Source organism: Pararge aegeria, chromosome 9, assembly GCF_905163445.1.
Source record: "Pararge aegeria chromosome 9, ilParAegt1.1, whole genome shotgun sequence".
NCBI lineage: Eukaryota > Metazoa > Arthropoda > Insecta > Lepidoptera > Nymphalidae > Pararge > Pararge aegeria.
Genome location: NC_053188.1, coordinates 14,239,933 through 14,253,703, shown reverse-complemented (window position 1 = coordinate 14,253,703; position 13,771 = coordinate 14,239,933). Strand labels below are relative to the sequence as shown.

At 38.2% G+C, this 13,771-nt stretch overlaps 1 protein-coding gene across 1 annotated transcript; it reads left to right on the top strand.

Moving 5' to 3' along the window:
- The first annotated feature begins 3,281 nt into the window (after positions 1-3,281).
- Positions 3,282-12,032, top strand: LOC120626388 (odorant receptor 4-like). Its single transcript, XM_039893903.1, has 10 exons — positions 3,282-3,424; positions 4,704-4,952; positions 6,815-6,915; positions 7,426-7,593; positions 8,026-8,227; positions 8,593-8,692; positions 9,443-9,547; positions 10,251-10,412; positions 10,871-10,904; positions 11,869-12,032. Exons 1-10 carry the CDS (start codon positions 3,282-3,284, stop codon positions 11,892-11,894), a joined length of 1,290 nt encoding a protein of 429 aa, XP_039749837.1. The 3' UTR covers positions 11,895-12,032.
- The last annotated feature ends 1,739 nt before the right edge of the window (positions 12,033-13,771 follow it).

Here is a 13,771-nt window from a genome sequence, read left to right as displayed (position 1 = left end):
TGGCTTACTGACGATAGTTGAACGTGACAACGTCGTAAGAAAATACTGATGGAATGGTTGCATTTTTCAAAACAAAATTTTAATTTTATTTGTTTGATAGATATTATCGTTGCTATAAACAATTGACACCAGATTTGACTTTTCACTGCACTTCATCCTTGCCGAAAACATGTAAATGTATTATTGTATAGAAGCTGTCAACGCGGACGCATCGCTCACTCAAGTAGGAGAGAGCCGTTTTGTCGCTCGTTCCGCGCTCTCGCTTTCACTTCAAGCCTTGAATGGAACGCCTTAGAGCGAGGTAACGCCGCATACGTCATGTTTTTTCGTGCGTGCATCCATCGAATTATAAGACGTTGTCACGTCAAAAAAAAAACTAGTGGTAGGTTATGGTATAAACCCTTTCCATTTGAGAGCAACTAACCCATTCTGAGAGGAGCCCTTTGCCATGTGATGATGTCATCATCATCATCATCATCATTATCACATCAACCGATAGACGACCACTGCTGGACATAGGTCTTTTGTGGGGAGTTCCAAATTCCACGGTTCTGAGCCGCTTGGATCCAGCGGCTACCTGCGACGCGATTAATGTCGTCTGTCCACCTCGTTGGGGATCGACCAGTTCGGGGCTGCCATTCCAGCACCTTGGGACCCCAACGTCCATCCTTTCTCCGAACTATGTGTCCGGCCCATTGCCACTTCAGCTTCGCGACTCGTCGACTTCGCTGAGTGACTCTGAGCCTTCTTATGAGGCCCATAGTTAACGACCATGTTTCAGAGCCATAGGAGATGACGACATACTCCACGGTTATTTTTTATAGTAATTGTTGACAGACTAAGCAGATGACCCACCTGAACGTAAGTAGAAGCGGAGAATATTCTCCGGTTGAACAGTACAACGCTTCGCAGGACATGCAATGAACATGTCCTACACTGTACCGCCCTGTGCCCTCAGGCGTAGGTGTTAAGACTTAATAATATGCCTTGGTCCCTGGACGAGCATTGCCAAAAAAATCTCTACTACTTCTAAAAGCAAGATAACTACTTTCAATGGAGTATACGCCATTTGACATCCCTATCCCTACTAATCCCTATACCTACTAATATTATAAATGTCAATGTAAGTTTGTTTGTTTGAAACCGATCCTCATGAAACTTTGTACACATATTCTTGGAAGTAATGTAGGATACTTTTTATCCCGACATTAACCTCGGTTCCTTTGGGAGAGGGGATGAGTGTTTGACGATTTTACATAACTCCGACAAATTATAACGGATTTAAATAATTATTCTTGTACAATAGAGGTCATAATATGTGTTTAATTTTGCCCAAACTGTGGTTGGAGATAGAGGACAGAACTCCTCAGCGGACATCAGCAAACCCCTCATTTAAGGCTTAGCGATACTGAATACTTTAATTTTTTTTACAAAACAAACGCAGACGAATTTGCGGGCAACAGCTAGTTTTAAATATTCTTTGAACAGGTTTCCAAAAATTGAAATGCGTACCTTGAAATCGATGCCCGGATATGGTATGCAGTTTAGATACATATGTTTAGTTGGAATCAAACTTTATGTTGTCGCTGAAATTTGCTACTACGCGCTGATTGGCTGATACCGAAAATCGAAGTTCGAGAACTCATATAGTTTAATTCGGACCTACACTCTCAGTGGCGTGCATATGCAGATCATATAAAATGAAGAGGATCACCAGTACTAGGTCTAAAAAAATTAAGGATAGGCATTGTAAGAGTTATGAAAAGTATTTAAACTGCTGCTGCTGTACTGGAGATTTTCTTCATTCAATATCATCTGCATACCCTGTGCATACCCTCTATGCACGCCACTGACTACTCTCAGTCTGAGCAACTTTATCAAGCAGTTTCGTCCGGTTTTTTTAGGAACAACGTCAGAATATAAAAGAAGCCCTTATATAAATATAGAGCAGATTTTTTTCTGCCGCCTAGGGCTAACATAAGCACTTTTCAAACGCCATTTGTAGTGACTCTACCTCCGGTTCCGAAGGCAGATTCTTTCTAGAAAAAGCTTGCACGAATTTCGGCAGTTTCTCTTTCCTTTCTACGCTGATAGTGGCTGGTGAATTGTTAGATTCCATACGCCTATGAGAACATTATGGAGAACTCTCAGGCACGCAGGTTTGCTTCAAACGCAATTATCTATAAAAAGTCAGACCTCCGTGCTGGGGATTGAGGTGAGGCCCACTACGCTGAGTGGATGGATGAAGAACATATCGAGTTTATGATCGCAATAAAAAAAGTTTATTTATGTAACTACAGGGTTTTCAAATCAATTACTAGACTTGTAGACTGTAGTGTTTTCACTGCCACCTCATGAAAGGGAGAACTTGAATCCTAGAGCATAGCCACCATAATGCGGAGGCTTGAGAGAAGTTAGACTGATCGGACTCGGTCTTTTTTATCTCTCGCTACAAGAGTATATGGAAATATCAAATACGAATCACAAGAAAACGGCATTTGTGGTAACCCAAAAAGGCAGGTAGATAAATTAAAGATTTTGAGGCGTGGAATAAAAAAAATATGGCATAAACGGTCCATGTATCAATATTAACAAAGCTTATTTTAAAAAAGCTGCTTTTCAATAAATAGTTATTCTATACCATTATTTCATGTAGGTAATTTTTAATAATTGCATCTAATTTGCCCGCGTAGTTCGCATTAAATTACATTTCCAGTTAATCATGCGAAAGCACCAAATGTTCATCCATAGCCCATATTAATCATCATTAGATGATTTCGAATTCATCCATACTACAAATTTGAAAGTGATACCGCTTGTACATTTCTTTGTTTTCGATGCTACGGGAGCTGGGGCTTCAAAAAACGTAGCTTGCTTCTTTAGACGACTGTAGGTCTTAGCTTGGTTTTGAAGACAAAAAAAAACGAAAATCCGACTCAAACACAAAAATTGACGCTGACGAAGTCAAGGGCGACCGTAAGTTTTTTAATATCGTGGTAACATCATCTGAGGTAAGTTACCACCTACTTACAACATGTTATTTTCCGATGCATTACATATACAGCCATTTGGTTTTTGTTTGTAAGTAAATGTATAAGTACGTAAATCGTCTTTCAGATGAGAATAAAAACTGAGGTTTGACTTATTTTTAATACTTACCTATTCAGAATATTATAAAGGTTATAGATTTATTAAAACTTGTGAAGATTTGATTTGCGATGCATGAAAGTTAAAACGTATCCTGGATATTTCAAGCTTGCGAAATTTATATATAAAATACAATGGAAACACTGAAGAGCATTTTTAGGAAGAGCAATTTAGACTACGATTCTCCGAATCTAGATCTTTTTAAATTTCATCCGCAACTGAAAATATTCCTCATATTGAATGGGATATTCTTTAACAACCCGGACTCTTATATCAGGTTAATATGTACCTTTGTAACTTCATCGTTTATTGTGCATTTAGACGCTGGTCGCTGGGTCTACTAACGTAGACAACTATCCCCCTTAATAAACATTGAAAGTATAGAAGATATTCTTTCAATATTTAATACATATATAAAGAAAATCGGTGTAGTAAGTACACCGATTTTCTTCACGATCACGCGATCGAATAAGAAAGGTAGAAAATCTCATCAGCTGTATGGCTTTCAAGCCGAAGACAAATCGTTGCGCAACCATTTTACAATATTTATTAGTAAGGGCGATAGTATGGCAACGAAAATCCAACCGGCAATAGGCAGTGAACATTTTGTTTCCAATAGCACATTGTTATTTAAGTAGGCAACGCAGACGCAGCTCTTTCTTGCTTCCATTCCACGTGATACAGAAATACACTGACCGGCCTGACGCATCTATCGAATAGATCGGTGTGCTTAAGCAACAACTAACAAAAAAGTTATCTCAGACAATTTTAATTAATGATTTCCATGCTAATTGTATGGATATACAAGTTACGAGTTGAGAGGACAGTGTTCAACAATTTTACCAATCGGCGTCTGTGTCTAGTTGCCGTAACTAGACTTCAACCACTGTTTCCTATCTCGATGTCGCATGTCGATAGCATAAAAGGGTCTGCGTTTGCGCATCTCCTTAAGCCCACACTTTTATTTTTTCTTTTTCTCATTTCTTTTTGTAACTCGGCAATCTGTCTTGAGACATTGGGCCGTTCGTTTGTGGATCAACGTATTTTTTTTAAGCCCACACTAAAATATTTTCTTTATTTGTAAATTCAAAGGGCTCTCTGAACATTTCCGCTTTCCTACTCAACCGCCACTTTATTTACGTTCATGTTATTTACTTGTATCTCGGAAATCTGAAGCTTTAGGTGTCTTTTTTTCATATTATACTTGACTATTTTTTTTCATACTATATTGATGCCAGAATAATTATGACATTCAATAAATTTATGAGGGGTCAATATTTTATAAAAAAATAAGAAGAAAATTGCGGACAGAGTGGGTAAGCCATAGTAAAATTGATTAAAGTAAATTTGCCAAAAGAAGTTTACCCCTATACCGGAGCATAATAGGGAGATATTGACTTCATTAGGGATTTAAAAAAAAAAAAGCGATATTGACAAAACGCTCGTAGAACATTAGCGTACACAGAGTTTTGGATCAGGGTAGAGAGTAGCAGACGATGGCATGAAATGAAAAACTAAAATATAAACATAATTTTGATAGATTTTTCTGATTGCAGATTTATTTGGCCAGTAATATGCATTACAACGTCACTGGTAGGAACGTCGTTTGAACTTATGTTTACGTATCACGGCTTTGATGTAAAGGACTACTCATTTGCAATAGAATGTTTCTGTTATTCTATTATTTTAAGTGCAGTTCCCGTAGTTAATATAAGTGTATTATATAATGGGACAAAGCTTGTGGATCTACTTAATTCTATGAACAGAGATTTCTTGCATATTTGCAACTTGGGGTCAACGTACAGGTAAGAAGTAACGTCTTAATTGCTTCTGCTTAAAGTGATAATTATCTTATAAAATCGATGTAATAAAATAGAACTAAATAAAATATAAAACGTCTTCAAAAAAAGCGTAGCGAGGGAATTTCCTTAGTAATTTTTAGTAAACTTTAGAATCACCGGTAGACTAATTAAAGATTTTAAACTAAGATTTTTGTGGTTAATCAACATTTCTTAAATATAGTTCAACGGGTACATATTCGACGGGACGGGGTCGAAATATCGACAAATCCAAAATATTATCGTGGTATGTACCTGTTGAACTATATTTAAGAAACCGGTAGACTAGTTAACTTTTTTGCCAGTTCTTTTAAAAGCCTACGGTACTCACGGCCTTAAAGTACAAAAAGCCCAAAAATAAAACTGCTAGCAAGGTTTTCATATTTGCGCCTCTTAGCTTCCTCAGTTAGCATTCTGGCCCTACGTCACTTGGGCGCATGCTAATAAACTGATATCCATTTAAGAACAATCTAGTATCGGACAATCTATGTTTAGCACTGACCCAGGAAGAGCCTCCAAGTAATCCACATACAAATAAGCTAATTGAGTCTTTTAGAAGAGCTTTTTGTGACAGAGGTCATCCGGGGAAGTACTACAGTCACGCTAAGCATCATTGTAGCAATGATTGGTTCTGATCTAAAGGGCGTAGTTGTCGGTGTAAATACACAAGCACAGCGATGATGATCTATATTCATTAGCTATCCATATAAGGATTTCACGTGTTGCTATTTCATTACTTTGATATTGTTGAAAAGCAATTCAAACTGGTCACAAAAAAGGGGGATCTCACCCTCTCACCTCATAGGGAAAATCAAAATTGTTTAAAAATAAGCAGTTGACATTAAGCTATTATAAATAAGATATTTACAAATTAAACCCCAAAGAATGCGCATTTTTTTTAAACCAATTTTCAAAATAAATATAACATATGTTTTTGGAAAGAGCGCTATCCGCTAACAATAAATAGTATTAATATAAACAATACTATTTACCAGTATTATGCCTAGCTGAAGAAAAAGCGGGGATAGCGCATTGGGGAGCTCGACTTCACTTTCGGAGGGCCAAGTTCGAATCCCAGCACGCACCTCTAACTATTCAAAGTTATGAGCGTTTCAGTTATTAAAATATCACTTGCTTCAACGTTGAAGGAAAACATCGTGAGGAAAACTGCATGCCTAAGAGTTCTACATAATGTTCTCAAAGGTGGGTGGAGTCCAACAATGCGCAATGGGCCAGCGTGGTGGACTACGGACTTAACCCCTTCTCATTGTTGGGAGATTGATATGATAACGATAATGATAAATTGATGTCGCTCTTTCGATTCCTTATACGAATTTATAATTTCTGAATTTTCTCTGGTCTGGTCTGGTTGGAGTCTTTGGCTGTGGCTAGTCACCGACAAAGACGTGCCGCTAAGCGATATAGCGTTCCGGTACGATGTCGCATAGAAACCTTTTTAGGGTTTAATATCACCACCACCAGGTGAGATTACAGTCAAGGGCTAACTCGTAGTTAAATAAAAATAAAAAAATATATAAATATTAGTTACATTTCACGCGATTGAATAAATAAGCGTAGGCGGAAAATCACCCTGACATAAAGAGTTGTACCAAATATTTATTTATTGTTTTTTTTGTTGTATTCACATTTATTTTGGAAGACGGTTTATCTTTACTGGTTTTACCTGTGATATTTACATAAGGAATAAGTATTAAGTATGCTACGTTTTACTGTTTGGTATCTGCGTATATATATATATATAGTATAGTTAATGAAATTTAAGTTGAAAATGTGCAATCTTCCAATGTAACCACTTGATTTATTTTCAGAAATTCATTTCTAAAAGGACAATTGCTGATATGGCAGCTATGCCTAATCTGGTTTTCCTTCACCATCGCTATTTCGATAAGCTATACGGCAAGCACAATAGGTTTATAATTATTATTTTATAATTTATTATTTAATGAAATATAGGCAGAAGAATACAGGCAAAAAAAACACGATAAGGTGATAATTAAAAAGTATAGCTTACACGTATGGCCTATGTCCTTGACAAAAAAAGAGTAGAAGATAATTTCTACTCTTTATAACTCCTTTTCATATTTTATTTTTGTTGATTGGAAATAAACTATTGCCAAATTGCAGAAAAAAAACAGGCATCATATTCAAACTTCCAATATTAGAACTTTTTTATTTTCTTTCTAGGCGATATGTTCTTAGCAGCAGCCATCGATTATTGAAAAAAATGGCCTCAGTTACTCGTCAACAGTTCTTTAGGAAATAGACGTTCCGTCACTAGCAACTATGTACACTTATCAGCTATATTTATTAGTTGCGACTTACTGATACGAGAGATAGTTTGTTTTCGGCTCAAAAATGTATTCTGAGCATTATTTGTCATTCTACTTATATAATAAGATTTTTGTCCTCCCGTTTATAGGTATGCTTATGTATCAAAGTTTGTTTGCAACTCAAACTGAAAACACACTGAGGCCTATGATATTTCCATTTTGGCTGCCTGACGACGACCCTTATCGTTCTCCAAATTATGAAATATTCATGTTTTGGGAAATAGTTGATATGATTGTTATCATTCAGACTTTCTGCGGTAAGTTTTGTTAGTGAAATAAAAACAGAGGTCGCGGCGTCGGGGAACAACTGTATAGAAGTTAGCAAACGAACAAATTCGCACTGAAGTCAAAGGACACAGCGGCGTCGCGGGAAGCGGCGTAGTGGTAACAATTAGTGTCGTTCTTGAATCAACATTGGAATTACTGATAGACCTCTTTCGCTAGTCTGCTAGCATTGGTTCACAAGACCGCCACCACACGGCGTACACACCTCTTCCCGCGGGTGTCGCACGAATAAGGGGTGATCATGACTAAACTCCTAAACTCCCATTGGTAGAGACCAGCAGTGTAGGTGTTTGCTTAACTCTCTGAAATCTATGAATGATTTATCTATGCATTTTTATCTTTCATAATTAGGTAGATGTCTTGACTCTCCGAGTCAGTTTTTATTAAAGTATTTTTTTTTTCAGTGTATATATATGTTCTATTTCACGTCCTGCTTCATAACTATTACTTGATGAGTATGATGATACTTGACTGCGAAGTGCTTTTCGATGGCCTAGACGAGAGCGTGATAAAATTATCCAAATATGATCGCAATCGAATCGAAGTGCAATCAATCCTAAATAGTAGGATGAGAAGAATTATTGAATGGCATAATTTCGTTCTGGAGTAAGTACTTACTTACTTTTGAGTACATAGATCTCTATTTAACATTAAAAACCCGAACGCGTCTTAACGAAGCTCCTTACACATTTTCTTCAAATCGAATAGACCATTCATCATCGTCATCTACCCGTTACCGGCCCACTGCTGGGCACGGGTCTCCTCACACATAAGAAGGGTCTGGGCCGTACCTAGTCCTCCACGCTGGCCCAGTGCGGATTAGAGGGCTCCAATCCACACGACTTTCAGAACATTATGGAGAACACTCAAGCATGCAGGTTTCCTCGCGATGTTTTCTTTCAACGTTATCACAAGTCATATTTTGCTTAAACCGCACATAACTAACATTAAAAAGAGCTTAATTTTCACAGTTCGATCGATGCAATTTCATCTGTGTACGGGCCGCCGTTAGTCTACCAAGTGGCGATCACCTCGATTCCCATGTCCTTAGCAGCTTATCAAGTAGCTGATGTAAGTACCCAGTCTAGTAAACATAAGTTCTAGACAGCATTGTTTGGCATAGGCCTTTTAACTTGTATAGATCAAATGTTTGGCTTCATTTTTTCTTTTATGCATGTTACTTCTTTTAAGTACAAGTAAAGAAATGATAAATGAATGCAATTTTATTGTACAACACAGGAAAAAGTATAATAGGATATAAGAATATATAGAGCTAGTTAAATAGAGGATCCAATTTGGTGACCATATTGACAATCGTTACGTGCGTCCTAAGCGCGTCCCTAAAATTCACTCTTGAAACTCGTCCAAAGAATTCTCAGATGGAGGAGACAAAGTGGATTTTTTAAATGCCACCTGCAGGGCTTGCTCATGCAGGATACAAAAATGATATCCACGATTATATTGCCTGACAAAAGATATAATAAACGTGTCCACTTACTAAAGCTTAAATAGGATAATAGGAATAGGAGAAGTTTACCCCCGTTTATTATTACGCACATATTAAGTATTTGGATATTATTTCCACTTGTGCGCCAGTGCTCTGAGAGTTGCTAACGGAGGCAATTTTACACTTATCTCCCCGGGGAGATAAGTGTCTCCTGCCCATGCTAGCTACGCAGAAGGGAAAGTACTCTTAATACATTATTCAGAGTACTCTCCCTCCAGGTAGCATTACAAATGCCTGTTTACGAATTATTCGATAATATATGTCTCTATTGCCCCCTGCTATTGTGCACTTCTGATATTATCACCTTGTTTCAGTCGTTAGAACATGGTAAGCTCCACTTCCTGTTTATAATGGTGGGTATTGCTGTGTGCCTGCAGCTTTGGATACCATGCTATCTTGGAACACTCATAAGAAACAAAGTAAGTAACACTCATAAAAATCAGTAAGTACTAATGGTATGGGAAGGAAGCGCTGATAGCCCAGTGGGTAAGACTTCGACTTTACTTTCGAGGGGGCGAGTTCGAATACCAGCACCTCTAACTTTTCTGAGTTATGCGCGTTTTTAGCAATTAAAATATCACTTGCTTCAACGGTAAAGGAAAACATCGTGAGGAAACCTGCATACCTAAGAGTTCTCCATAATGTTTTCAAAGGTGTTTGGAGTCCACCAATCCGCACTGGGCCAGCGTGGTGGATTACGGCCTTAACCTCTTCTTATTGCGGGAGGAGACCCGTGCCCTATAGTGAGCCTGTAATGGGTTGATATGATGATGACTAATGGAATGCGAGTAAATAAATCTAGTAAGAAAATCTCTAGTGCGTGTTATAAAAACTTGAAGGGTAGGCTTTTTATAACTCTTACATACTTACCGACCCTTGTATAAATCGTACTTACTGGAGATTTTTTCCATTTTATATCATCCGCCACCGTAACATCGTGAGGATAAAATCCTGCCTGACTGAGAGTTCTCCATAATTAATGGCGTGTGAAGTCTACCAATCCGAACTTTACCAGCGTGGTAGACTACAATAAATACTTCTCATACTGAGAGGGAGACCCGTGCCCTGAAGTGGGCCGAAATACTTTGATGATGGTGATGATAATTATGTTAACACGGCCAGGCATTTGCTGTGGGTGATGCGATCTGGTGCAGCGGTTGGCAAGGGACGCCCCTCGGGCAGCTGGTGCGTCAAGACATCACCATGCTCATCATGCGCTCGCAGATCCCCCTCACTATCCAGTTTACAGGACTGCCCCCCATGGAACTTGAAACTTTCTCCTCGGTCTGTATATCTAGTAGAAAATAAATGCTAAATATCCACAATGATAAGAAGTCAAGTGATAGACGTATGCGCTAAGATATTATCTTACTTGAAATAGTTATACCTATCACCACTCGAAAAACGTAGGTATAGTTAGGTCTCACTTTCCAAACTTTCCGATCTTGAATAAACACTTGCTGTTTCCAAAACGTTGCGTTCTCAAAGGTGTGTTGACTCCACCAATCCGCACTGGGCCAGCGTGGTGGACTACGCCCTAGAACTTTCTCATCTGTCAGCACTGTCACAAGCGAACTAATCTTAGCGCGACAGTTTATAAGCCCTCGTACCGAGGCTAAGTTTTTGATTAAGTAACATTGCTTCTCTGTTTTTTTCGTTCGCAGGTAGGTAGTTCGTGTGAACTTAATTTTTTATCTGTAGTCAACCTATATTGATTCTATATATATTATTTACATTTTCAGATAATGAGCACAGCATACGGCTACTTCAATTTACTACTTTACCTAATGTTAAACACATGAAAACCACTGTACTACTTAATAATGAGGAACTGAAACTGGAGGATACGACAGTTTTTCTAGGAATAACGTTAGATTCTAAACTTCAATGGGGCCCTCATGTAAATAATTTATCGAACAGGCTTAGTTCTGCTGCCTATGCGGTAAAGAAGATACGCCATATGACCGACGTAGAAACTGCTAGACTGGTATATTTTAGTTACTTTCACAGCATTATGTCATATGGAATTTTACTTTGGGGTAATGCTGCTGATATTAGCACTATTTTCGTGCTGCAGAAGAGGGCTGTTCGTTCTATCTACAAAATGGGTCCGAGAGAGTCATTGAGAGATAAATTTAAAGATTTTAAAATAATGACAGTGTATAGTCAGTACATATTTGAAAATTTAATGTACGTCCATAAAAACATTTCTAAATTTAAGAAAAAATGTGACTGCAATAATTTAAACATTAGAAGTAAGAATAAACTTACAGTGCAATATACTAGGTTACATAAAATTCATAATTCGTTTAAAGGAAATTGCATACAATTTTACAATAAACTACCAATTGACATCTTGGAGATGTCTCTTAAAAAGTTCAAAGTTTGTATTAAACGTAAGCTTATAGAAAAGTCCTATTATAGTATAAAGGACTACGTCAACAATAAAAAAGCTTGGGTGTAAATTATTGCTCTAACCAGGTTGCTCTTCTAATAATTTAAAATGACATTGTGAGATGGCGATAACAAAAAAAAAAAAAAAAAACACCCGGCTAAGTTTGTTGTGGGCTTCTTCTTAGACCGGGACGCGTTTGGAACCCTCGTAGCTTTAGTTTTAAGTTTACGAATGTGGTTATCGCCATCATCTCACTACCGTGTAATTCTTATGTACGCATCAAAAGTGCCACCTGTGGGCCTACTTGAATAAAGATATTTTTGACTTTGACTTTGACTTTGACTTTACGCCAATATACTGATATGGATTAGGAATTGTACATTTGCGAAAGCCTTATTACCTACTGACCTTTAATTTTACTAAAATGTTAGGAATCTAAACTGGTACAACTTCAAGTTCGACAAAAACATGTATTGCCCATGTAGGAGAAGTTAGGTATCTAAACAAGATCTTTATTAAAAATGTTCTTTATCACAAATAAATTTCTTAATCACAAGAAATAATTACTTTTATTGCGTACCCAAGTTTAACCTTGTGCGAAAGCGTTGCTGTGATCCAGTCACCAGGCGACGAGATGCAATACCGTGGGGTTTTCGTCGGTAGAAGTTTGATATAACCACTGCACCTCCCCGTGGTGTGCTGGTACCCATGAGGATTTCCCCACAAGAAAAAAAAAAAGGTTACAAATTATTTATTTTCTTTATAAGACACACCAATTCTGCTATTAAGAGGCGTGGCGGACTAAAAGCACGCCAGCCAACTCGACGTCTGTACTGTGGGTGATAGACAACCCCGATTTCAACACCCACAAGTCCTCCAAAGGCACCAGGAGTAAGTACGCCTTCAATCACCGTCGTCCACTGGCCCCGCTATTCTCATACCTACCTACATGGATGCACCATTACTGAAGCGAGAAGCGATTTAAACTAGGTCCGTATATAAAGAAGAGAAGAGTAGAGAAGAAAACTAGAGCCGAAATTGAGAAGAGGGATTTGAGATAGAGAGGAAGATATTATTCTGGTGTTGTAAGTATACTTACTCACCTACTGAGGTGGGTACTTTAATTCAAATTAGTCAGATAGTGTGTACCTACTCAAGTCGCTTACCCACACAGAATACAGAACAACTGTATTCGTAGGTTGCCCCAGAAAGATAAATTATCGTTTACAAGCAAAACTGTCAAGTTATCTACTACCTAGGTATATTCTTAGAGGTAGGTACATGATTCACAACACTGAAGGACTGATGAGGAAGTAGCCATGCGCCGATAACATACCGAACGGTCATTGTTCTCCTCAGCATCTGACGTTTCCAAGTACATAGTACTTACAAATAAGCAATAAACTCAATATAATATATTATAGGAGACGATGGGGACGTTTTATATGGTGATAAGTAGGTACTTACATAAAGGCTTGTGATCACTAATCACGCTAACCTTTAGAAGTCGCTTCGTAAGCACTGATTTTATGGGCAGGGTTTTTACGAACATACCTACCTAGCTCGACTCGGGCGCAATCATATAGGTATATATAGTTACCCACCCGACCGGGACTTATTTTTCCTCCTCCTCTGTCATCATGACCTCTGTAATTTTTGGCAGGACAGAGGTTATGTGGGACTCGTTTACCCAAACTAAAAAACCACCACGGCAACCTCACGTTGGCTTTATTAGACGTCCGGGGAACCCGTTGTTTACTTCCCAGACGGAACTCAGACTCGTAGGGAGACTCGTATAGTAACGGGTAGCTAGCCCAATAACTACCCGACCGGCCCTGCTTCTCACGGGTACAAAATACAATTTTAAAAATAGTATGAAGTTACTGCCTTTGATTACAGAATTTCGTTATAAACAATGTTCGCCCCTGACAATACGAACGTGCGACTCGTTGGGGAAAAAAATGCCAACTTATTTATTTGTATGGGTGATAATGTTCGTGAGTCGGGTTACCCACATCGTCCATGAATCCCCATCGACAATCCTAATCATAATTTCTTCCTTTACGTACGTAGGTACTACGGTGAATTGGGAAAAAGAGTTTCCAACAAGTCACACTGTGACTCGTCGGGAACTCATTCCTAATCGTAACGCTGCCGATCGTTTTGGCTCCATGAATAATTTCTTTCGGATGCTTTAACGCGATTTTTGCAATATATTTATCAGAATTACAAGACAATTTCAATGTTC